This window comes from Carassius carassius, chromosome 43 (genome assembly GCF_963082965.1).
Source record: "Carassius carassius chromosome 43, fCarCar2.1, whole genome shotgun sequence".
Taxonomy (NCBI): domain Eukaryota; kingdom Metazoa; phylum Chordata; class Actinopteri; order Cypriniformes; family Cyprinidae; genus Carassius; species Carassius carassius.
The window spans coordinates 133,158-160,000 of record NC_081797.1 but is presented as its reverse complement, the minus strand read 5'-3'; the positions used below and the strand labels follow the sequence as shown (position 1 = coordinate 160,000).

The window sequence follows — 26,843 nt, the reverse complement described above, 5'->3', positions numbered from 1 at the left end:
ATAGCAAACATTGTCCCACTCAGTTAAAATGCATTAGCAGACTCCTCCACTCAGCAGTGCTTGTAAACAGATGCACAGGTCAGTGTAATGAAGGAGTGTGTTGTGAGCGGCCGGACCGCTGGCTGTTTCCCCGCTTGGAGCAAGGCCTTCCCATCATGCTTCTGGTTACATAACAGTGTCGCTATTAAAAGTGCCAAACAGTGCGTGCGCTCTCCAATTTGAGATTGTTCAAGTATAGGTTTTGAGGAGCCGTTGAGGAGGCGTTTGTGCACCAGTCAACATTTTGATTGACGTACGACTCAGCCTATCGACTAACGCTTTTATTGCTCTCCTCTGAACTATTGGACATAAGTTAACAGTACGCCTATGGACGTACCCGTGTATTTATTAGGCAGGGTCAAAAGCAGAACATATGCTCAGTTTACGTGTGGTGAGACAAAGGGTAAAATTGCTGTACAGTACAGTGTAAAGCGGGACAGGTGGTCACTATATTCGCGCCAGTTATTCAGCCAATAAAGTGTAGGCCTATGTATTTAAAAATTGTGTCTAGTATTATATAAATTACAAAGGTTTAATTGGCATCTTTAATTCTAACGACCCGACCGTCCGCGACCCGAATATCATTACAAATATTTTTGGATGACTCGTAACCGTGGGTGACCGCAGGCACCCGCTCATTTTGGATCAACCCGTGCATCACTGGTAGAAATATGACTGTGGATGATATCTGATGAAAGCAGTCTTGGGTTCTGACGGATGAATCTGTTCTCTTTCATCAGTACGCCAAGAACCATGAGTTGCGTTTCACAGACCTGACGTTTGATGATTCGGGGATGTATCAGTGTATCGCTGAGAACCATCACGGCACGATATACGCCAACGCCGAGCTGCGGGTGTTCGGTGAGGAATCATGGTTTGGTATCAATACTAGCTGTAAAACATGGTCTCACAGGGTTGAAGATCTTGAGGAACACAGCTAGTTCTTCCATTGAATGTGTTGTTTTCCAGCCGGCGCTCCTTCGTTTGAGAGGAACCCAGTGAAACCCAAACTTCTGGGGGCCAAAAACGGGCGCGTGGTGATTGACTGCAAACCCCGAGCAGCGCCCCGGCCGAGCATCTCCTGGAGCAAAGGAAGCGAGCTCCTGCACAACTCCAGCAGGTCAGAGGTCACGCAGAGGTCATCTCACGCGTCCATGCTCTCTCCAGAGCCAGTCACACTCAGTCTGTCTTTCACGGTTGCAGGATCTTCATTCGGCCGGACGGGAGTCTAGTGCTGCTGAACATCACCAGAACAGACGAAGGTGAATACACCTGTTCAGCAGAGAACGAGCGCGGCCGAGCGAACAGCAGCGGATCTCTGTCAGTCACCGGTACGACACACAAACAGAACCGATGGACCGATGGTCCTCAGCAGAAGTGAGATTCAGAGGATAACGAGTGTCTCTCTCCTCAGACGCCACGAAGATCTCTCTGGCCCCGTCCAGCGCTGACATCAGTGTGGGCCAGAGTACCAGGATGCAGTGCGCTGCATCACATGACCCCAGCCTCGACCTCAGCTTCATCTGGTCCCTCGACACACACCTCATCGACTTCGAACGAGACAGAGAGCACTACGAGCACAAAATGGTCAGTTCAGGCTTCAGCTGTTTAATACTGATGACAAACATCTGATCATTATTCATTCAGTGTTAATGAATCAACACTCTTCTTTAATAATACCATTGTGGATGCCTTAACACCAAAAACAATAACTATAATGACAACTATAAATGATTACTATGATAACTATGAAAGGTAACCGTAATGCTACTTATGAAAACTGTAATGTAAATACAATAAGTATAATGAGACTACTGTATAACAGTAAAGAGTTATTGCTTCTGTTGTTCTTATTTGGATAAAAGCATCATCTAAATGACTAACCCTAACTGCAGGGCTATAGTTATCATTACTTATTGCTGATGGTGTGTCTTGTGTGTTGTGCTAGTGTAGTAATTGAGCTGATTGTTGCTCAGGATGTTAATCAGGATGGGACGTCGAGCTCAGAGCTGTTGATCAGTAACACACAGCTGAGACACGCAGGACGTTACAGCTGTACAGCACAGACGCCGGTGGACAACATCACGGCCTCCGCGCAGCTGCTGGTCAGAGGTCAGACACACTTCTCATCTTCAGATAAACCTCAGTCTCTGTGAGCTGTGAGTGACGCCGCTGCTGATGTACCTGTGTCTCCTCATCCTCAGGTCCTCCTGGTCCTCCTGTAGGTGTGCGTGTGGACGAGGTGATGACCAGCAGTGTGAGGGTCACCTGGAGTCACGGGACAGATAACTTGAGTCCCATCTCCAAATACAGCGTCCAGTACAGAGACGTGCGAGCGCAGCAGGACTGGAGAGACGCCTCCACCTGTGAGTACAACACCACATTCACTGTAGGACAATACATCAGTGTGTCTAATTACACTGCTGACACACCAATCTTCACTTGTAGTACTGTAACACACTGACTCCCCACAGGTGCTTAATTAACACCAGCCAGTCATGCTTGAGATCAGACCTGTAAACACACATCTACACAGCTACACAAGACTGATGTGTCTCTTCTCTCTGGCTCTGTGTAATATACTGTATTCACAAACACAAGTGAGCTTCAGGTTATGAATAACTGTGTGCATGTGATGTATCCAAAGTATCGTGTTATGGCAAAGATGTTTGCAACGTGAGACAAATGTTTGCTTTTGAGAGGTGTTTGTGATATTTTGAATGCAGTGCTTTATTTTATAAGAGATGTGTGAGGCATTTTATATTTAGTGAGTGCAGTTCTTGTATGTGTGTGTAAAGTTTAAAAAAAAAATGAGGCAAAAAAAAGAGGCAAAGTTTTGAGAATGTAAGCAGTTGAAATAACTGTAATATAGTAATATACTTTTCTGCATATTTGAGGGGATCATTTGATCTGATGATCATCTGTTAATAAAGTGTGGCTTGACTACAGCAGGAGTTTAGATCTACACCAGTATCACTGAGTCTGTGTGTCTTCAGCTCCAGTGGATGTTGAGGGATCTGCAGACATGGTCAGCGTGGTCAATCTGACGCCCTGGACAGAGTATGAGTTCAGGGTCATCGCCACCAACACACTGGGCACCGGACCCCCCAGTGACCCCTCGCCCAGAATCACCACCAGAGAAACCAGTGAGCTCCTTCTGTCCTTCTGGGGATTTATTTTTATGATAAAAAAATAGATGTCTCAAAAATACTTTTGTAAAATATATTTACGCTCGTTAGCACATCTCACACTTTTAGGGCTAAATTCTGCTAATAAACAACACACTGTAAACACACTAGATATAACTTAGATAACAATTAAATACAGCCCAGCGGGTGCAGAGCAAAAGTTAAGAGACAAAAAAGTCTGAATTTGATGAATTAGAGAAGCCCCTCACTTTACTCTGCAGCAAGGACTACTGAGAACCTTTCTATGGTAAAATCAAGGGTTATGAGAATGAAAGGAATATATTTTATTTTAAAGCATTCCAGCATAATATTGATGCTGTTGTATTACAAAAATATACAGTAGGTTTCATAAATCTGGACTATTTTGGGTTACAAGTTAAAATAAATAAATCAGTTCTGTTAATTCCAATTTACTGGTAATTCTCAGATTGTTTGTTCTTACACGTTTCATATAATGATATATTCAGATAAAGTTATCATGAATACTGAAATGAATCACACTGGTTTTCATGAGTAATTCATGTATGATATGAAATTCTAAAGACTTTCTTAGATTTTTAATTAGTAAAAAGGGGGCTAAATGTAGTAAAAACATGGTAATAACGGTTACTGCTGTGTGTGTGCACTTGGATGGGTGAAATGCAGAGCACAAACCCAAAGTAAAAGATATTTGACAAATGTTACATCCCATCCCATCCATTTCCTTTCCCTTAGTTGAAAATGATCAGAAGTCTGAGGTCTAAATGGAGCTTGAATCAAAATGTGCAGGCTATTTTTTTATGTTACGTCAATCGTCAGTAGACCTATTGCTGATAGTGATCTGATTAAACCACTAACACTAAGTATTAAACAGCAGTGTGTTAGTTCTCCAGCAGCATTCTGGGAAACCACTACAATCATCTAGAACACCATAGTACCTGTAATAGCATAGCAATGCCTTAGCGTGTATAACTACTGTAATGTCTCTCTGTAGGGCCGGTAGTGTCTCCGTCAGACATCACTGGAGGAGGAGAAGCCAGTCGTGAGCTCACCATCACATGGACGGTACAGTGCTCACGTTTCTCACATTAAGAACAGTGACATCTATATTCTAGTCATCAGAACAATCACACTCCAAACACCAGCAAGATGCAATTCTCTCTTTCAGTTTCAATTTCAGAGTGATCTAAACTGCACATTTAAGTGTTTATTTTATTGCACTTTATCTATTTGCTTTGGTCAAAACCAAGAACTGTTTTGATGTGGTTTGTGTCTACAGCCGGTCCAGCTACAGTACTACTACGGCAGTAATTTTGGCTACATCATCGCCTTCAAGCCTCATAACGACCCCGAGTGGATGAGGGTGACGGTGACAGATCCACAGGCCCGAAAGTATGTCCACAAAGACCCAAAAATCCCCCCGTCCACCAGGTTTGAGGTGAAGATGAAGGCCTTCAACAGTCAGGGTGAAGGGCCGTTCAGTGTCAGCACCTTCATCTACTCCTCTCAGGACGGTGAGGGACGCACCGCTGCAGATTTTCAGATTAAACCACCTGAACTAGTGATCTCACTGATGTGTTTCCATCTCAGTTCCTGCAGAAGCTCCCAGCATCATCGAGGCGAGGACGCTGTCCGCCACAGAAGCTGTCGTGTCCTGGATACCTCTACAGCTGCAGACGGTTGAAGGATACCAGGTAACCTCAGAACCAGCCAATCACACCAGACTGACCTCAGAACCAGCCAATCGCATCAGACTGACCTCAGAACCAGCCAATCGCACCAGACTGACCTCAGAACCAACCAATCGCACCAGACTGACCTCAGAACCAACCAATCGCACCAGACTGACCTCAGAACCAACCAATCGCACCAGACTGCCCTCAGAACCAGCCAATCACACCACACTGACCTCAGAACCAGCCAATCGCATCAGACTGACCTCAGAACCAGCCAATCGCACCAGACTGCCCTCAGAACCAACCAATCGCACCAGACTGACCTCAGAACCACCCAATCGCACCAGACTGACCTCAGAACCAGCCAATCACACCACACTGACCTCAGAACCAGCCAATCGCACCAGACTAACCTCAGAACCAACCAATCGCACCAGACTGACCTCAGAACCAGCCAATCACACCACACTGACCTCAGAACCAGCCAATCACACCACACTGACCTCAGAACCAGCCAATCGCACCAGACTAACCTCAGAACCAACCAATCGCACCAGACTGACCTCAGAACCAGCCAATCACACCACACTGACCTCAGAACCAGCCAATCGCATCAGACTGACCTCAGAACCAACCAATCGCACCAGACTGCCCTCAGAACCAGCCAATCACACCAGACTGACCTCAGAACCAGCCAATCGCACCAGACTGACCTCAGAACCAGCCAATCGCATCAGACTGACCTCAGAACCAGCCAATCGCATCAGACTGACCTCAGAACCAACCAATTGCACCAGACTAACCTCAGAACCATCCAATCACACCAGACTGACCTCAGAACCAGCCAATCACACCAGACTGACCTCAGAACCAGCCAATCACACCAGACTGACCTCAGAACCATCCAATCGCACCAGACTAACCTCAGAACCAACCAATCGCACCAGACTGCCCTCAGAACCATCCAATCACACCACACTGACCTCAGAACCATCCAATCGCACCAGACTAACCTCAGAACCATCCAATCACACCAGACTGACCTCAGAACCAGCCAATCACACCAGACTGACCTCAGAACCATCCAATCGCACCAGACTAACCTCAGAACCAACCAATCGCACCAGACTGCCCTCAGAACCATCCAATCACACCACACTGACCTCAGAACCATCCAATCGCACCAGACTAACCTCAGAACCAACCAATCGCACCAGACTGACCTCAGAACCAGCCAATCACACCACACTGACCTCAGAACCAGCCAATCGCATCAGACTGACCTCAGAACCAACCAATCGCACCAGACTGCCCTCAGAACCAGCCAATCACACCAGACTGACCTCAGAACCAGCCAATCGCACCAGACTGACCTCAGAACCAGCCAATCGCATCAGACTGACCTCAGAACCAGCCAATCGCATCAGACTGACCTCAGAACCAACCAATTGCACCAGACTAACCTCAGAACCATCCAATCACACCAGACTGACCTCAGAACCAGCCAATCACACCAGACTGACCTCAGAACCAGCCAATCACACCAGACTGACCTCAGAACCATCCAATCGCACCAGACTAACCTCAGAACCAACCAATCGCACCAGACTGCCCTCAGAACCATCCAATCACACCACACTGACCTCAGAACCATCCAATCGCACCAGACTAACCTCAGAACCATCCAATCACACCAGACTGACCTCAGAACCATCCAATCACACCACACTGACCTCAGAACCATCCAATCGCACCAGACTAACCTCAGAACCATCCAATCGCACCAGACTGACCTCAGAACCAGCCAATCACACCAGACTGACCTCAGAACCAGCCAATCACACCAGACTGACCTCAGAAACAGCCAATCACATCACACTAACCTCAGAACCAGCCAATCACACCAGACTGACCTCAGAACCAGCCAATCACATCACACTAACCTCAGAACCAGCCAATCACACCAGACTGACCTCAGAACCAGCCAATCACATCACACTAACCTCAGAACCAGCCAGTCACATCAGACTGACCTAAGAACCAGCCAGTCACATCACACTAACCTCAGAACCAGCCAATCACACCAGACTGACCTCAGAACCAGCCAGTCACATCAGACTGACCTAAGAACCAGCCAGTCACATCAGACCTTCCTTAGAACCAGCCAATCACACGAGACTGACCTCAGAACCTCAGAACCAGCCAATCACATCAGACTAACCTCAGAACCAGCCAGTCACATCAGACCTTCAACTAACATTTAAATAAAATGTAAATTAATAAAAAAATATAAAACAACAAAATTACAAAAAAAAATCAACCCAAAAGACAAATTTTTATTTAAAAATAAAACTAAAACTGTGGTAGTATGTTAGTTTGTGGGCTGTGGTCTCTCAGGTCCGGTACTGGAGGGAGTCGGTGGAGAACGAGGCGTCTGCGCAGCGTGTTCTGGTGTCCAGTGGAGAAAACCACACGCGTCTGGACAACATGAAGCCCAGCTCACATTACCTGATCGAGGTGCGGGCGTACAATGGTGCTGGATACGGACCATCCAGCCAGCGCCGCAAGATCCACACCAGGAGAGCACGTGAGTCTCACAGGAGCCAGAGGAACTAGAGATTTTAGGATGCATTTTACTGTGTGAGGAGAAAAGAATACAACAATTAATTGTTATTTATGTTACTGTTATTTTCTGATCTGATTGTGTTTTTCTCAGCTCCTAGTCGGCCTCCTAAAATCATCGGCACGAAGTTGAGCTACAGCGGCACGAACATCAACATCGCCTGGGAGCAGGTGGAGCCGCTGGCCAACGAGTCGACGGTGGAGGGGTATAAGGTCAGATAAACACCGAAAACTGAAGGGTTAACCCTTTACCTGCTGACCAGTGTCTCTGCATTTGATTAAGTGTGCTTGTCTTACTGGATTCATGGAGTTAAAATGTAACATGCATATGAATAGCTCATTAAATATGAGCTGAAGTTTTGGATGAGTTTCTGTGTCTCTCTGCTGCTGCGTGTGTCATGTCAAAAGACATGATGAGCTTAATGATGTTTAATTAGTGCTGGCAGCTGATTCACAGCAATTAGAGATGATTAACATCCTCTGGATGTGTGAGTGTGTGAGTGATTATTGAGTCAATGTGTGCTTCAAGATACAAAGAGAAAAAAATAGATGTATTCATTCAGTCCTGTAGTGATTTAACTGATATTATCAGCCTGTCCACATCCAGCCGCTGTCGTTTGACCTTTGACCCCATGTTGTCATCAGAAATCAATATATACAGTGCACATCCACAAGGATAATATAGTAGAATATGATTATCTGGGCGTAGATCACTTTGGATACCATGTCTACCATGCTGTTTTTCCAACTAAACTCCATACTAGTACACAGTATTACTCTTACTATATTTATCATATCTATTTTATGGCAGAATAAGCACGTGCTTCATTCTTAAATGACTCTGTTAAATTAGTAAATCAGGGATTTACATCAAAGATACTGTGTGATTTGCCAACACTAAGTGGTGGTTATATTTTCATATGTGGTGGTATAATTTCATAGTTCTATATTCAGTATATTTTGGACTCAAAACATTAATCTGATAACGTTATACATGCGATTGTAACTGCAGTGTAAATGCATTCATTGCATCTCTGAGCTGCATTAAACAGTAAATCAATCTAAATGCACATCTGATGCAGCTTCTGTGCCACTTCTGCAGTGCATAGCTGGATGTTGTTCATATCGATTTAATCTGACTGGTTTCAGTGGCTTAACATTCCAACTGCATATATAGAGTAAGATGAAGGATTTTGACCTTATGAAGGTACAAATGCCTTCAAGTTTAAGGGGGTAAATATCGCTCCTTAATGGAAAAGTTATTTTCTGTTCCTGGTATAGCATTATTTTCACTGAATCCTCCTTTCTTGTGTTATAGAAATGTGTGGGTTGTGTGTAAATCTGGTGGGCTCTGTCAGTTCTTGATGTGGTGCTGTTCTCACTCAGGTCCTGTACAGGCCGGAGGGGCAGCCCAGCGGTTCGCTGTACACCACAGTGAAGCAGTCCATCGATCTTCCCATGAAGAAGGGTGATTACCTGGTGGAGGTGCGTGCGTACAGCGAGGGAGGAGACGGAGCTGTCGCACAAGTGCGCATCGCAGGTAAAAACACATCTACATTAGTGCTTTTTCACAATGACTTACAAATAAGGAAATTCATAAGCAGTTTGTCATTCTATTTATATATGTATTGAGGCAGATGATTTTATCAGTGCAAACGCTGCTCACATGAAGCCAATAATGATGAGATGCACTGTCATGATATACTCATGAATGACCAGTAGATGGAGACATCTCTCAGGAAAACACACAGATCACGTGACTTCAGATGATGTTTGGGTTTAATCCTGGTACAACATGCAATACAAATAACCACACGATCAGCAATAGTTCAGATAGCAATAAAGTAGATGTTTGATTATTTAAAGTATTGTGACTTCAATACTTTAACATGGCTATTATAATATTAACATTAAGATTTGTTTATATGTTATTGTCCTTTTAAGTATTTTTCTTGCAAATAATACACAAATAATAATAAATAACAATGATATGACAATACAATACATATAAACAAATTATTACAAATAAAGCTAAATTTAAAATAGAAATTAAAACAGACTTTCAAACACAATATTCCACTAGACAAATTTCTGGTTATTCATTTTGCAGATGCTATTTATGCAAAGTAACTTACAAATGAGGAAAATCAGAAGCAGTTTTTGAGGTATTTAGTGCTCCATATGCAGTCGTTCATTTTCTTAATTTCTCTCTGGAAGTCTGTGGGAGCCCATAAAAGTGTTTGCAGTAGTTATGAAGTCTGGCACACAGATAGTGGACAGTATCAACATTAACCACAGTAAATCTGGAGTCTCTAACTCAAACCCTTTAGTGCCACCACCATCTCAAAGTTGCACTCATGTTTATGCTAATAACTTCTCAAGCCTGAGGGTTAGAAACTCCAGGTTTTCTAACTCATCTTAGACAGTAAGTCTGAATTTCACCAGATTTTTGACAGACCCAGTTCTTCTCTTATAGCGCATCAATACATTTGGCAAAGAGGACGCCCAAATGGACATGAGGCTATATCTCCACAACACTTTATTGTAGTCACACCAAATTTGGTACATGCTATATTTACCAAGACCTGAGGATTCATGAGCAGTTTCAGCACAGCGCCAACTACTGGTCAAGAGATATGAGTAATTGACATTTTTACCTTTAATGTCTGAACAGCTTGGCCAAAACACAAGTTTTGTTTCTTTTGGTTCAGAGTAATGACAAAAACACAAAGTCAAGTCAAGTCATCTTGACAGTGCTTTATTCAAAGACAATAGTGCATCATTTAGCTTAATTAAGTTCAAGTTTTGTTCTCAATCGATGGCGTCCGTCAGTGCCATCATATCGATAAATTACTGAGTTACGTGTCTTTCAGATCCAAATTGATCAAGCCAAAATGTATTACTAAAGCCACTTATGGTGTGTCAGTGTGTAAAATAAGAGTTTTGTGATGTTTTTGCAGGTGCGGCCGGTCTGGCGTCTCCATCTCTCGGCTTCTTCTGGCTGCTCCTCTCGGTTCTGTTGGGTTTGATTCTCTGAATGTAGTTTAATTCTGATTTAATGAAGCTGAACTCTCACAGGAGAAAACCAACCACTATTCAGAGTCCATGAGGCTCTGACTGGACATTCAGGACAGAGCGTGTGTTTAATGTCTGAACAGTTCAATATGCCTTACAACATCTCACAGTCTGATCTCTTACTGAGCGCTGATTGGTCCACACGGAGCAGAAACAGGAAGTGCTGCTTTGAGACTTCCTGTGTCTTTTGCTGACACATCAGCGTCTCATGTTTGTCTTTATATCATTGTCAGATCAGTGGCTTTCTCTTATTTCTGTGGACGGATACAGTCAAAGCAAACCAACAATTCACATTCGACTCCATTCAGCATTCATTCACTTATAGAGGATTATTATATATGCAATAATCTATAAGATATCTGTCTATTCAACATTGCTTTTTGTATTAGCATATCAGTGATAGAGTTTTGTTTTAAAATGAGGATATAATTTGAATATCTGTATTGGGTTCATGTGAGGAACATCAGCGGCTGAATGAAACGGATGTTTGTGTTTGGGTTTGTGTTCATTTACAAGCTTCAGTCTCAGAAATGTTATGAAATATGATCAGCTGATAAACAAACAAATACAGCGAAAGCATTTGAGTTTTAGTGCGATTTAATGTGATTTCACACTGAATGTGTCTAGTGAACACCAGTGCTGGGTAGTGACTGATTACATATAATCTAGATTACGTAATCAGATTTCATTTAGTACTTGTAGTTAGATTACATTACTGCTACAGTTTTGTAATCCGTAACAGACTAGAGTTTGTAAGTAATCTAGCCAGCACTGGTGAACACAGATTCATTGAGTTATTAATGCATCAGATTGAGTTACATGGTGAAAGTTTCATAAACACTAATTACATTCATTAATAGCCACATAACTAATGATTCTTGAGCACAAAACTGGTTTTGGTTTGACTGTATAATTCAGATCTGTGTGTCATTGGCAGGTGATTTGTGCTGAATGTCATTTAAAGTTTTTATTTCCATAATAATGTTTGTCGCAGTTGCTAACTTTAAATGATGATATTCAGACAGTTTCATCCATTTCTGTGACTTCCATAGTGGAGTGTTTGCTCGAATATATGATTTATATTCTGTTAACTCATGAATCTGTATGTTTATAAATAGATCATATGATCTGCCATTCATCTGATGATCTGTAGATTGTTTTATTGATCAGGATTTGAAAGTTTTACTCATCTTTGAGAAACTCCATCAGGGTCAGATTGTTTGTAATGAAGCATAGCAGTGATTTGATGTGATTGAGCTGAAGTTTCTCCTCCTCATTTAAACCACCACTAAGTGCTTTTGCTCCTGATGTTCATCTGTGTGAGAGAGTTTTGCCAAATGCATGAATGCCTTGAGCTTTAGCGGCCTGCAGTTATTCAGAGGCCAGATGCATGATGGGATTGAATGGACTGATCGTCATACTCGCTGGTTCAGTTCAACGATAGGTCCGACTCTGGACTAATCTGTCAGTTATTACCTGCTTCATTCATCTCAGTCTTCAATTAAACTTTATAGAGACCAAACTAACTCGTCTGCTGTGTGTTTCTGGCTCTCGTTGATTCTTCACGTCTGCTTCATGTCTCTTTCATCATCATCTTTATATTTCCAACAGTATTCTAGATGATACATTTACAAATATTTAGCATTAGAGATAGAAACTGTGTGAGAAAATGAATACCAGACTAAAATAGATCTCATGGTTATGAATCCAAACTATAATAAAACTATAAACAGAGGCTTATCTTTGTGAAAGAGAGTGAGATTAAATGGAAGATATCTGAAGAAATATGGAACTTGAAAACATTAAAAGAACAATTTGTGTGTAGAAGTTCAGAAACAATTTTTGACCTGCTTTAAAAACTACAAATTAGTCAAGTCAAGTCACCTTTATTCATATAGCGCTTTAAACAAAATATATTGCGTCAAAGCAACTGAACAACATTCATTAGGAAAACAGTGTGTCAATAATGCAAAATGATAGTTAAAGGCAGTTCATCATTGAATTCAGTGATGTCATCTCTGTTCAGTTAAATAGTGTCTGTGCATTTATTTGCAATCAAGTCAACGATATCGCTGTAGATGAAGTGACCACAACTAAGCAAGCCAGAGGCGACAGCGGCAAGGAACCGAAACTCCATCGGTGACAGAATGGAGAAAAAAACCTTGGGAGAAACCAGGCTCAGTTGGGGGGCCAGTTCTCCTCTGACCAGACGAAACCAGTAGTTCAATTCCAGGCTGCAGCAAAGTCAGATTGTGCAGAAGAATCATCTGTTTCCTCCGCTGTCTTTCATCCCTCTATTGATTTTGATATTCTAGGTCACTGGACTCAAGTCACAGCTCTGCATAGTTTAGCCCCAACCCTAATCAGACACACTTGGTCCAGCTAATCAAGGTCTTCAGAATCACTAGAAACTTCCATGCAGGTGTAAGCTGCAGCTGGGTCAGCTATGGTGAAGAGTAGGACGCGCGGTAAACTGGCAGTTGGCAACAGCTGGATTGAGAGTTGAGTGCACATGGTAAAAGTGTTAGGCGTTGAGAATGGAGGTAATGAATGGAAGGTAGTTGAAAATCGAAAAAGAAAGTAAAACTTGGGTCAGATTTTGGATTCTGATAGTGAAAAGGGAAGACATCAGTTAAGGAGAAGAAAGGAGGAATACAAGGTAATGATACAATTCGATTCGGCCCCGATTTACAGATTTAACTGATTTCTTTCCCAAATTGCACTGACTATTCTGAGACATACGCCCTAATAATTTCCAGAATTCTCTTGGTCGGCGTTACGTCACAAATCATGTGACCTGCATAGCAACAAGCCGCCGCCGTGTTTGAAGGGTAAAACAAACTGAAGGCAATCAAGGCAAAGCCCGAGGAAAATCAAAAAGGTATCTATTCACAGAAGTTTTGTTGTGGATTATGTCAGTTATAGATACTAACGGACTACTTTGTATTAATGATGAATGATATCTGTGTATGCGAATGTATGTCGGTGGTGAGAAGTGAAGTGAATGTAATAATAAAACACTCATGTAAAGTGCTTTGTGACTAACGTTACATGTATGTGAAAGGCGCTAGCAGCTATACAAATACAGATCTTCTTTCTTCTATTACAGAATGTCTTATCAATATATAGAAAGTCTACTTGCGCCTGCATTGACCAGGTACCACAGAAAGCTGTCGCTTGTAGGTTTAACGTTACAATCTTGTCCCTATCGACATCCAGCTGAGTCCTGGGAGAACAACCCAAAGGCATGGCCCAGGCTCGAGGATCCAGACATATACAATTACCTCATCAAATCCCCTGGTATGAACACCATGTGTCCTACACTTGCAGTCATGTTTAAATACCCATCAAGCATCGATTACATTAACTATGTTCATTTAGAAAAAGAAAAAAAAGATGTTTATTCAAAAGCACTGTGTTACATAATGGCTGTAATGAGCTCAATCTGTCAGTGGCACAGCTTGTACAGTGTCAGTGAGGGACACAGTTTTTTCAAAAAAGCAAAAATAGACTAACTGCAGAAACGTATCTTATTCCCCACACAACTAGTGCATTTCATTGTTGCTTATCAGTGTAGAGCTGCCGACCATTATGCATAGCAATGTCATAACATAGCAACAGAAAATTGAGTGGCCATCTCTGCAGTGGTATTATTTTGTTATTCTTTGATTTGCCGAATCATTGCTAATTTTTTAGGCATGATTCTCGGCAGTTTTCTCGACAGATCTGCGCTCGTTTGTCTTCCGCTTCGTGTTGCTTAATGGCGAGCGCTTGTTTGTTTTACCCTTCGCTGCGGTTGCTATGCGCGCGCAGTGCATTATGGGAGTAAAAGTCCCGGATGTTCGACCTCGAGAATATCCCACATTTTGGATGACTAAATCAACAGTAGGTCAGTACACTTGAATCAAAACATGACATGGACTAGTGTCTGTGAATATTAAGCCCCAAAAATGCAATATATGACTCCTGCACGTTCTGTGTGTCTGTGGTAATCCGGCGCGGACTGGACACCGGGAGAACCGGGACAATTCCCGGTGGCCTGGCAGCCGATTTTACCCCACTATTTAATATCATTATTGTATAATTGCCTGCCGAATGTAATAAAGCGATCATTTGCGAATCCGCCATTTGATAATTAAATCTCTAATAAGTCATAAAGTGTTAGTCATGACTCGCGCGCTCTCCGCGCCTCCGCCAAACGGTTTGGATCAGACTCAGAGTAATCAATGCGAGAGAGAGAGAGAGAGAGAGAGAGAGAGGGAGAGAGAGAGAGAGAGAGAGAGAGAGAGAGGGAGAGAGAGAGAGAGACAGAGACAGAGAGAGAGAGAGAGAGAGAGAGAGAGAGAGAGAGAGAGAGAGAGAGAATAGAGTGGAGTGTGGAAGCACACAGCTGGAGCAGAGAAGCAGAACTACTGTTCAGGGTTTCAGGTCAGTTTCATCTGTAAAGATGCTTTTTTGTCTTTGTTTTTTTATTTATTTAATCAAGCAGCAGCACGTTGCTCATCAGTCATCACTCGAAATACTATATAAAGGACATCATTATTATCTGTTGTAATGTTACAGTAGTAATTTAGCTGGAAAAAAATCAGATCTTTTTATAGGTTTAGGGGGAGCTACGACAGACAACAACACAACCCTTACGAAAATTAACATTTTAATATTTAACTATAAATCCAGAGAAAATGGTTACTATTGTTTAACTGTGGTAACCAAAAATGTAAAATTATTTTACAAATGTATTTATTTAAAAATAAATACAAATCCATTTGCAAAAAAACAAAAACAAAACAAGGTTATTTTACTTTTTACTATTTATATAGGCTAATAAAAGCATGTTTAACTTTTGTAAGGGAAAAACATGACTTGTGTACAGTATTAGGATTTTTCTATAAAGATATTGTAGTATTGTAGAGTATTGTATTGTAAAGTATAGTTTTGTTTAATCTTGAGTATTAAAGTCACGAGAGAGATGGATAACAGGGCAAAATAAAGAGACTGAAGAGAAAAATGGAAGTGAAGGTGCAGTACAGGATAGAACTTTTAATTATTTTGCATGTCCCCAAATTAAAGATTTAAACCTTTTGTATGTCAGGTCCATACAAAAAATAGTTTTGTTCATGAATTTGTTTGTATGAGTTTGAATTTTCCAGTCTGAATTTTTTTCCCAGTCCGCCCCTCCTGTAAATTAATGGCAAAGACATGGCTTCATTTACTACACATAAGCCTACTGAAGCTCACAGTGTTTTCAACCTCTGCCGCCTCAATATAGGAGTACACGAGCACATAAACATAATTTCTAGAACTGCTTTGTGTCACTTCATGTGCATTTTACTTATTTTGAGAAAACTATCATCATATACAAAGAGACAGCAGTTTCAAAAAAAACACCAATGTTTCAGGAGTTTATTACACAGAATACGTCACATGCTTATTAGATAACTGTATTTAAGTTGATGTATATGCTTTTATTTATTATTCTTTAATTTTCACAAATTTAGAAAAGTAATCAAAAAATACTCAAAAGTAATTAGTTACATTACTTTAATAAAGTAATTGAAAAAGTTTCACTACTATTACATTTTAAACAGGGTAACTTGTAATCTGTAACCTATTACATTTCCAAAGTAACCTTCCCAACACTGATCGGGAGTTAACTGCGTGCTAATATAGATGCCTCGCTGGCTAGCTGTGTGGCTCTACTTGGATAAATGACAGTACATTGCATCGGTAAGTGCAAGTCACTCTGGAATTAGGACTTTTCGCTGACTTTTTGAACCAAGGATATACTCAAATCATTTTGCATTCTTTCTGCACTTTTCTCATATCTCCCAGTACCTTGCGTTACTTCATGCGCAATCAAACAACATGACCTTGTTCATTTAGGCAGTAAAACAGACAAGTCTATGCAAATGATAGAGATTCTGCCTCTTTAATGATATTACAGACTTTTGGGTTAATGCCTGACAGATTTTCTGTCACTCCGGCTCTACTGTCATGTTTTATTATTAGAACGCTTATTAATATTATTGCATTACCTAACAAGATGCATACAACAGCTTTGTTAAAGCAACATTACTGTAGTGCCTCAGCAATGCTCTGTAGGGCCTTGATTATATTACTACTTATGATCTCTGGTAATGTTCATGTCCACCCTGGCCCTTCTTCTGATGCTTTTCCTCTGGAAAGTGTGGCCTTAAATAACATATGTTTTGATGATTTTTGTAACCACAGTAATCTTGATGATGAAGTGACCCCAACTAAGCAAGCCAGAGGCGACAGCGGCAAGGAACCGAAACTCCATCGGTGACAGAATGGAGAAAAAAACCTTGGGAGAAACCAGGCTCAGTTGGGGGGCCAGTTCTCCTCTGACCAGACGAAACCAGTAGTTCAATTCCAGGCTGTAGCAAAGTCAGATTGTGCAGAAGAATCATCTGTTTCCTGTAGGGATATCCAGATCCGATCACGTGATCGGAAATCGGGCCTGATCGCGTGGTTTCAGACTCGATCGGAATCGGACGTTACCTCCCGATCAGGACTCGGATATATATATATTCTCATTCATTTTTAACACATCTTTTGTTATGCAGTGGCACAGAGTTAGACCCTTTTGACTCCACACAGAAACAGCGACGCGTGCGGCATGACATCACTTTGTTTTCAAGAGCTGGTGTGAATAAATATAGATTCAAACTCAAAGAGACATGATAGTTTGCGCATGACCTGATATTTCATTCGGACCCAGGATACAGCGAGATGAACATCACAGAGCGCTAAACTCTCATGCAGTGTGTGTCTCATTCATACTCGAAGCCGGAGCGCGCTCTCGCGCTGATATCAGGAAACTCCTAATATGGACAAAAGCGTCCAGCTATGCTGTGGTGCTCACAGGAAAACAGAAACTTATGCAAACACGAAGACATTAATATACGATCACGACAATAAATTGTTCTTCAAGTCATCTCCAGCAGGTGATAAATAAAGTATGAACAATGCAGTGCTGATTGACATAGTATTTATTACAGTATAGAAACTATTCTGCATTATTATGTGATAAACAGTGTTTGTAGTATATTAACAAATCATTATTATTTGTTATTGTCCAGCATTTATAGATTTCTAAGCCAATTAAAAGCTAGAAATTAGAGAAAAATTAAAGTTGCCTATACTACCAGTCAGAAGCTTTTGAACAGTAAGCTTGTTAAGGTTTTTTTTTTTTTTTTAAAGAAGTCCCTTCTATTCACCAAGCCTGCATTTATTTGATCCAAAGTACAGCAAAACAGTAAGATTTTGAAATATTTTTACTAGCCTAATTAAAATAGCTGTTTTATATTTGAATATATTTCAAAATGTAATTTATTGAACATCCTGGATCTGTTTTTTCGCTCTTCTTTATTCTTTTTTTTATGTATTATAGAAGTATCGGATCGGGACTCGGTATCGGCAGATACTCAAAATCAAATGACTCGGACTCGGACTCGAGGACAAAAAAACCTGATCGGGACAGCCCTAGTTTCCTGTGGTCTTGTCCCGGTGGTCGTCTGAGACAAGGTCTTTACAGGGGATCTGTATCTGGGGCTCTAGTTGTCCTGGTCTCCACTGTCTTTCAGGGATGTAGAGGTCCTTTCTAGGTGCTGATCCACCATCTGGTCTGGATACGTACTGGATCCGGGTGACTGCAGTGACCCTCTGATCTGGACACAGACTGGATCTGGTGGCTACGGTGACCTCGGAATAAGAGAGAAACAGACAAATATTAGCGTAGATGCCATTCTTCTAATGATGTAGCAAGTACATAGGGTGTTATGGGAAGTGTTCCCGGTTCCGGTTTACCTAATTAATGCAGCCTAAAAATCCTTTAACGGATTTGGACAATAAAAGCATATTAGTATGTTATGTGTATGCCAGGTTAAAGAGATGGGTCTTTAATCTAGATTTAAACTGCAAGAGTGTGTCTGCCTCCCGAACAATGTTAGGTAGGTTATTCCAGAGTTTGGGCGCCAAATAGGAAAAGGATCTGCCGCCTGCAGTTGATTTTGATATTCTAGGTATTATCAAATTGCTTGAGTTTTGAGAACGTAGCGGACGTAGAGGATTATAATGTAAAAGGAGCTCATTCAAATACTGAGGTGCTAAACCATTCAGGGCTTTATAAGTAATAAGCAATATTTTAAAATCTATATGATGTTTGATAGGGAGCCAGTGCAGTGTTGACAGGACCGGGCTAATATGGTCATACTTCCTGGTTCTAGTAAGAACTCTTGCTGCTGCATTTTGGACTAGCTGTAGTTTGTTTACTAAGCGTGCAGAACAACCACCCAATAAAGCATTACAATAATCTAACCTTGAGGTCATAAATGCATGGATTAACATTCCTGCATTTGACATTGAGAGCATAGGCCGTAATTTAGATATATTTTTGAGATGGAAAAATGCAGTTTTACAAATGCTAGAAACGTGGCTTTCTAAGGAAAGATTGCGATCAAATAGCACACCTAGGTTCCTAACTGATGATGAAGAATTGACAGAGCAACCATCAAGTCTTAGACAGTGTTCTAGGTTATTACAAGCAGAGTTTTTAGGTCCTATAATTAACACCTCTGTTTTTTCAGAATTTAGCAAGAAAGAAAGAAATTACTCGTTATCCAGTTTTTTATATCGACTATCCATTCCATTTTTTCAAATTGGTGTGTTTCACCAGGCCGTGAAGAAATATAGAGTTGAGTATCATCAGCATAACACTGAAAGCTAACACCATGTTTCCTGATGATATCTCCCAAGGGTAACATATAAAGCGTGAAGAGTAGCGGCCCTAGTACTGAGCCTTGAGGTACTCCATACTGCACTTGTGATCGATAGGATACATCTTCATTCACTGCTACGAACTGATGGCGGTCATATAAGTATGATTTAAACCATACTAATGCACTTCCACTGATGCCAACAAAGTGTTCAAGTCTATGCAAAAGAATGTTGTGGTCAATTGTGTCAAACGCAGCACTAAGATCCAAGATCCTATGGTTAGTTGTGAATGTAACTTATGCACAATATATTAATATTAATAAATGACCTGTGCCTCAGAGCGAGTAGACGAAACACATTAAATGCAGTCAATTCTTTCGGTGGAGGAGGATGCTGTTTGGGAACGCAGTCGTGTGGACAGTTCTGGCTGGCAGTTATATAGAAATACTTTGACAACAGATGTTCCTCAGGCATTTCAGATGCTGTTGTCTGCTGTTATGCCATCTCATATAGCACATAAGCCACGTGACTTTTTTTTATGTGCATGGAGGAATTTATTCTGTTTCCATCTCCCACTGTTAGCATTAAAAACCTTTTTTTTTGTTAATAAAAACATTTTGTGGTGCTGTACATCCACAAAATGTATCATTAAATATTGTGTTTAAATTGGTTTATAACATCACATATTTAAACATCTAAACAATAATTCCTTATATTTATATAGCGCTAAACAAAAGCATTACAAGTAAAATTTGAAATTATTTTAATGTGTTGACTTTTTGTCTTACAAATGAAAACTTATTTTTCAAACCTGGGAATGTGTTACGAGGTAAGAGGACCAGAAACAGAGCAAACAATGTCTTTAATGAAAACACAGGAGTTGGTCAGAGAGTTCAATAAAAAACTAAAATCTTCACGTAGGGAAAAAAACTGGATCTAAAACATTCACTTGTGGTTCAATAGTGAAACCAAAAGTGCGGTCCGCCCGTGTGATAAGCAGCACAGTCGCAAATAGATGAATCCGTGGACGAGCATCGGCAAACTTCGGTACTCTTAGTTCACTCTCGGACACAGACCGGCGAGCTGGGCACAGGACAGACAAAATGATAAATACAGAAAAGACAACCAGCTAAGCACCAATCCCCAACCAGACAGGACTAGGACACGATAGGGCATGGAGAGAAAGAAGAAGAGGGAAGGAGGAGAAAAGAACAAGGAGCTAGAGAGAAAGGGGAACAGATGTAAAAGGACTAAGTGCAAAGACTAGAATAAATGAGGAGCAGCTGAAGGAGATTAATAAAGCAGAGGGAAAGGTGTGTGCGTAATAATGGAGTGAGTGAGTGATAAAGAGAGGGAGAAGGGAAAAAGTCAGGATCGTGACAGAATGTTAATTTCACTTCATTAATTAGAATTAATATAATTATTATAATTGAATTATTAAAATACTATAACCACTACAAAACCTACAATTACTGTCACACCTGAACTTTTTCCTGATTTCTGGACAAATCAGCACATTTGTCCGTCAATATCAGTGAACCTTAGTGAATCACTAACCAATAACCAACTTTGAGTTGGCTTTAAATAAATGTAAATACATTCCTGAAAGAGCAGGGCACAGGGCATGATTTTACTCTAGTGACGTTTTTCTCCATTACAGACCATTCATTTAAGACATGCTGAACCCTAATGTTCAGAATCATCTGCTAAATGATCATAACACTGATTTCACATTTCAATTTGCTACACAATCAACTCAAGAGTCAGAACGGCCTTCCAGATCTGCTACATGTAAGATTCAAATACTCAAAAAAAAAACAGAATAATGTTGCATGTGAGGGTTTCAACACAAGTAAAACTCCATCAGCAACATTTCTGGCATGATATCAATCACCACAGAAATAAATGTCAGCTTGTTCTTTAGTTAACGCAGTAAAAATTAATATACGCAAGTGTCAGTAATACTGCCATAAGGCTTTATCAGAGTTTCTGAGAGATAAACATCTACTGAACCAGGAACATCCCTTTAATTATTATTATTAACTGCAATTACTTTTTATCTGAAGTAATAAAAAATCAAGGACAAAAACCAGTAAATCAGGACACTATAAAAAGACCATAAGAGGCTGTGGAGCTGGCAGAGCAAGAGCTGGACACAAACATCTGTGAAGAATGAAGGGTTTATTATGTGTGCTGCTATTGTTAGAAAGCTTTGTGTTTGTGGTACAGCAGCAGGTAGATGGAGGGCTCGGTAAGAATGAGATCAATCATCAGCTTAGCTCTGAGGACAGAAGACAGAATTCACCTCAAACACACACTTCAGGTGACAGCCAAGAATACAGCCCACTGATCTTCACTGACATCCAGGCAGCCCTGAGAGAACTGACCGCCACCGTCACAGAGCAGAAAGCCAACATCAGAGCTTTAGAGACACGGCTGAGGGAACAACAGACGCTCCTCCAGGAAGAGATGAACAAGAAAAATGATGGTACCTCACCAGAACATTCACTCTTTTATCAATGGTCCTGAGAGTAGGACACCACTGCATAGTGTAAATCTGAGTGATACTGTGATATCTGTCTATTACAATAAGAATTATACATATCATTTAACACATTACTTATTCCTTCACAGAAGTTTTAACTCTTACTCAGAGTCGAGGGAAGCAGTGTATTTGAATTGTTAATTATCAGTGTAATCCAGTAATATATCACAATATTGATTATGTTTTTCAATTACAGCCAGAGAGATAGCTTTTTCAACTTCACTGCTGCGAAATACCGGCGGACAGCTTGGTCCTTTCGACACTGAAATCACAATAATCTACAGGAATGTTTTCACAAACATAGGAGACGCCTACAACCCTAATACAGGTAATTATCAATCAATGGAGCCATAAATCTCAGTCATAGTAATGGGAATTTTTCTGATCTTTTCAAGTCTTTCTGCAGTTGTGTAACGTGAGTAAGAGAATTAAATGATCTGCTGTGTTTCGAAACTGTTACACTGAGCTTGGTAATGAAGCGATCATACAGAAAACAGCTGATTCATTTTCTCTTTTTATTTGATTTAGGTTTGTTCACAGCCCCGCTGAAAGGAGCGTACATGTTTCAATTCTGTATTGTTAGTTTTGATAAAGTATATCCAGCAACTGCCTCCCTTAGGAAGAATGGAAGCCATGTACTTAACGCAGATATTGACATAGGCGGGCGTGTGTTACACTCCTCAAACTCGGTAGTGTTGATCCTGGAGGTTGGAGATGTTATCTCTTTGAGACTCTGGCCTAAACGCGTTCTTGAGGATAACCAGGGTAATCATAACACTTTCAGTGGTTACCTACTGTTTCCCTTAGAATAGGAGCTTTGCAGAATCATCCTGAACACAGTCATGAGTATGAAGTACTTTCTGTAGTTTGAGTTCACTGGAAGCACTCCAGAATTACACACAAGTAGCACAGACCACAACAAAATTATTATTTTTTTGGCCATATTGATTAGGCTACCATTTTAATAACCACAAGTTGTACAAATACCATGGTTAAACTATGGTTAGTGTATTAATCACTTTAATACAATAGGCTATGGTTAATTTTTGTCAAAGTCAAAGTCACCTTTATTTATATAGCGCTTTAAACAAAATACATTGCGTCAAAGCAACTGAACAACATTCATTAGGAAAACAGTGTCAATAATGCAAAATGATAGTTAAAGGCAGTTCATCATTGGATTCAGTGATGTCATCTCTGTTCAGTTGAATAGTGTCTGTGCATTTATTTGCAATCAAGTCAACGATATCGCTGTAGATGAAGTGTCCCCAACTAAGCAAGCCAGAGGCGACAGCGGCAAGGAACCGAAACTCCATCGGTGACAGAATGGAGAAAAAAACCTTGGGAGAAACCAGGCTCAGTTGGGGGGCCAGTTCTCCTCTGACCAGACGAAACCAGTAGTTCAATTCCAGGCTGCAGCAAAGTCAGATTGTGCAGAAGAATCATCTGTTTCCTGTGGTCTTGTCCTGGTGCTCCTCTGAGACAAGGTCTTTGTAAGGGAAGTTGTAAAGCTAAATTATCCAGCTTAACCTTTCACTAGCCTACAGTAATTGTGTATTTCTAGCTTTTTAACCCTAATAATATGCACACAAAAAAAAAGCGAAGGACTTTGTATGATCCGGATGTTAAAATAAACAATAATCTCACCTGTCAGAGCAAAAATTTATAAATATGTCTTAGCCATGTTCATCACTTTATTAATTTTTTTGTTGTCTGTGCTACGTTTAAAATTTTGGTTGTGTTGTATTTCCAGCATGTGTGTTGTCAAATTGATGATGTTTTCTTAATTTGTAGAATTTTTTTTATTTGTTTTTATTTGCATGTGTTTTGTTTTTTCATTAGCAGTGCATTGAGCTCTTTCAGCCACCGTATATTAAATTATATTATAGATCTGACAGCATTGACACAATTAAATAACTGAAATGAGCAGGTCAATGACATCATCATTTTCTCCAGAGCTACTATTGATGAAATGAACCAAATGAACAATTAATGATTGTTAATGCTGAACTGAATCAACTGACTTACTGTTAAACAATGACAAATTGACATGAACAATGCATAATTTCCTTAATACCACTGTAAAGCTGCTTTGAAACAATCTTTATTGTAGAAAGTGCTTCATAAATAAAGGATTTTAATTAACCAAGCTGTTCTAAAACAATGTGCAAATGTTTTCTGTCAAAGAGCAAGCCTAAACTGGGCTTGAGGCTGTATCTATGCAAGTTAACGTATTAAGATGAATCACAGCATGGTGCTGTCCCGAAACACTGTCTGCAGCCTCGGGTTATGGTCAGAAGATATGAAAAATTGCTGTTTTTACTTATGTCCTCTGAATGGTTTGCCCAAAATAAAATAAAATAAAAAGGAGAATCTTTTTAAATTTTTTAATTCAGTGCAACATATCAACTTGAGCAAAATCAAGTTTTCCATTATTTTGATTAATTTAGCCTAACCTGCAATTTACAGCATAAGTCAACAGAATTTACATTGTTGCTTTTATATAATTATAGTGTACCTATTCAGTCCCTCCGTGTAGGTACAGTACAGACCAAAAGTTTGGACACACCTTCTCATTCCAAGAGTTTTCTTTATTTTCATGACTATGGAAATTGTAGAGTCACACTGAAAGCATCAAGGGCTATTTGAGCAAGAAGGAGAGTGATGGGGTGCTGTGCCAGATGGCCTGGCCTCCACAGTCACCGGACCTGAACCCAATGGAGATGGTTTAGGGGGGAGCTGGACCGCAGACAGAAGGCAAAAGGGCCAACAATTGGGGACGGGCAGAGGATGGAGTTTGCCAGATGGTAGATGCCGAGGACTCTTGGACATGGCGCAGCTGTTACATCCACTCACGTACCTTCTGACATCCGAGGCCATGTTGGGCCACCAGAAGCGTTCCCGTAGCAACGAGAGGGTATCATTGACCCCCGGGTGACCAGTGCCAAGTGATGTATGGGTGGAGTGGATGAGTGGAGTGCGACGTGTCCTGGGGATGTACTGGTGTCCTGGTGAGCAACCCGGCGGAGTGTTGTTAGGAGCTTCGGCTGGAGGTAGGGTCTCTGCAGACCAGGTGATAGGAGCAACTATGACCTTGTCCGGGAGGATGGGTTCGGGGTTCTCTGATCTCTCTTCGGGTGAGTAACATCTGGACAGAGCATCAGCCTTAACATTCTTTGCCCCAGGGCGGTAGGTGATGGAGAACTGGAATCGGGTGAAGAATAGTGCCCAGCGGGCTTGTCTGGGGTTGAGTCTCTTGGCTGCTCTAAGGTATTCCAGATTTTTATGGTCAGTGAGAACTTGAAAAGGATGTTTGGCTCCCTCCAGCCAATGTCTCCACTCCTCCAGGGCAAGCTTGATGGCAAATAGCTCCCTGTTACCAATGTCGTAATTAACCTCCGCCAGGTTGAGCTTCCTGGAGAAGAAGGCACATGGATGGAGGCGGCTGGGCGTCCCCTGCTGCTGAGACAGGACCGCACCCACTCCGGTGGTAGAGGCGTCCACCTCCACGACGAATGGCAGATCGGGGTTTGGATGCACGAGGAGTGGGGCGGTCGTAAAGGCCAGCTTCAAGGCCTGGAAGGCTTCGGTGGCGGCAGGAGTCCATGACAGGGACTTGGGCTTCTGACGAAGGAGGTTGGTTAGAGGACTGGTGATAGTACTAAAATTCTGAATGAATCGTCTATAAAAGTTAGCGAAGCCAAGGAATCGCTGCAGTTCCTTTATGGTGGTAGGAATGGGCCAATCCCGGACGGCGATTACCTTCCCCTCGTCCATCCGGATGCCACTGCGGTCGATGGTATAACCAAGGAACTGCACTGAGGGTTGGTGGAATGAACACTTCTCTGCTTTTAGGTAGAGCTGGAAATCCCTCAGGCGTTGCAAGACCTCCGCAACGTGGCGTTGGTGTTCAGCCTTGCTCCGGGAGTATATCAAGATGTCATCGATATAGACTAGGACGAACTGATGGAGGAAATCCCGGAGCACCTCATGCATGAAGTCCTGGAATACGGAGGGGGCATTTACTAGCCCATACGGCATAACACAGTACTCGTAGTGACCAGTAGGGGTGATGAAGGCGGTCTTCCACTCGTCCCCCTCGCGTATCCGGATGAGGTTATACGCGCTGCGGAGGTCCAACTTGGAGAACACAGTGGCACCACGGAGATGTTCTAGGGCCGCTGGGACGAGGGGAAGAGGATAACGAAACTTCTGTGTTATCTTGTTAAGGGCTCTATAATCAATACAAGGCCGTAAACCTCCATCCTTCTTGGCCACGAAGAAGAAACTCGAAGCAGCAGGGGAGGTAGATGGGCGGATGTATCCTTGAGCCAGCGCCTCCCTGATGTACTCCTCCATGGCCTTCTCCTCGGGAACGGATAGGGGATAGATCCGTCCCCTAGGCACTGGTTCACCCGGCAGCAGATCTATAGCACAGTCCCACGGCCGGTGTGGAGGCAGCTTGGAGGCCCGCTTCGGGCAGAAGACATCACTGAAGGGGGCGTAGCACTGGGGTATGGAGATGGACTGGTTCTCGACTGGGCTTTCAATCGAGGTGAAGTAGACTGGTAGTGGTTCGGGGGGATGTTCCACTGGAACAGGACAGCCGGAGATGCATGATTGAAAGCAGGCTTCGCCCCACTTCAGGATTTCTCCTGTCTTCCAGGAGATCACCGGGTTGTGCTGCTCCAACCATGAGCGCCCTAAGATGACGTCAGCGGTGGAATCCTCCAGAACCAGTAGATGGATGTCCTTGCGATGTAGGAGTCCTGTTTGGAGGGAGATTGGGCCCACGCAGTGGCGTACATACTTCTTGCTTAACGGCCTGCCGGTGATTGTGTGGATCTGGTAAGCGGCCGGCGTGGCCGCGGTTGGGAGCCTGAGCTGACGGCAGAGGGCGCCGGAGATGAAGTTGCTTGCTGACCCAGAATCGAGGAGGGCGGAAACTGGAAGAGACACATCAGCCACAGTAAGTGTCAC

The 26,843-nt window shown here is 41.8% G+C and overlaps 2 protein-coding genes across 3 annotated transcripts in view; both read left to right on the top strand.

The window, feature by feature from the left end:
* Positions 1 to 12,101, top strand: part of LOC132124868 (contactin-1a-like) — a 49,647-nt gene extending 37,546 nt beyond the window's left edge. For both annotated transcript variants that reach the window (XM_059536011.1, XM_059536012.1), the window contains exons 11-24: positions 780 to 900; positions 1,009 to 1,159; positions 1,243 to 1,370; positions 1,454 to 1,626; positions 2,016 to 2,151; positions 2,244 to 2,405; positions 3,036 to 3,185; positions 4,201 to 4,271; positions 4,486 to 4,720; positions 4,797 to 4,900; positions 7,280 to 7,469; positions 7,599 to 7,717; positions 8,891 to 9,044; positions 10,465 to 12,101. In XM_059536011.1, coding sequence (XP_059391994.1) covers positions 780 to 900; positions 1,009 to 1,159; positions 1,243 to 1,370; positions 1,454 to 1,626; positions 2,016 to 2,151; positions 2,244 to 2,405; positions 3,036 to 3,185; positions 4,201 to 4,271; positions 4,486 to 4,720; positions 4,797 to 4,900; positions 7,280 to 7,469; positions 7,599 to 7,717; positions 8,891 to 9,044; positions 10,465 to 10,541 — 1,971 coding nt within the window. In that variant the 3' untranslated portion in view covers positions 10,542 to 12,101. The remainder of the gene's footprint in view (positions 1 to 779; positions 901 to 1,008; positions 1,160 to 1,242; positions 1,371 to 1,453; positions 1,627 to 2,015; positions 2,152 to 2,243; positions 2,406 to 3,035; positions 3,186 to 4,200; positions 4,272 to 4,485; positions 4,721 to 4,796; positions 4,901 to 7,279; positions 7,470 to 7,598; positions 7,718 to 8,890; positions 9,045 to 10,464) is intronic.
* A 9,344-nt stretch (positions 12,102 to 21,445) lies between these two features.
* LOC132125098 (cerebellin-2-like) lies at positions 21,446 to 22,910 on the top strand. Its single transcript, XM_059536322.1, has 3 exons — positions 21,446 to 21,806; positions 22,060 to 22,191; positions 22,392 to 22,910. The coding sequence occupies exons 1-3, from the start codon at positions 21,491 to 21,493 to the stop codon at positions 22,673 to 22,675; spliced, it is 732 nt and encodes a 243-aa protein (XP_059392305.1). The 5' UTR covers positions 21,446 to 21,490; the 3' UTR covers positions 22,676 to 22,910.
* Positions 22,911 to 26,843: the final 3,933 nt, after the last annotated feature.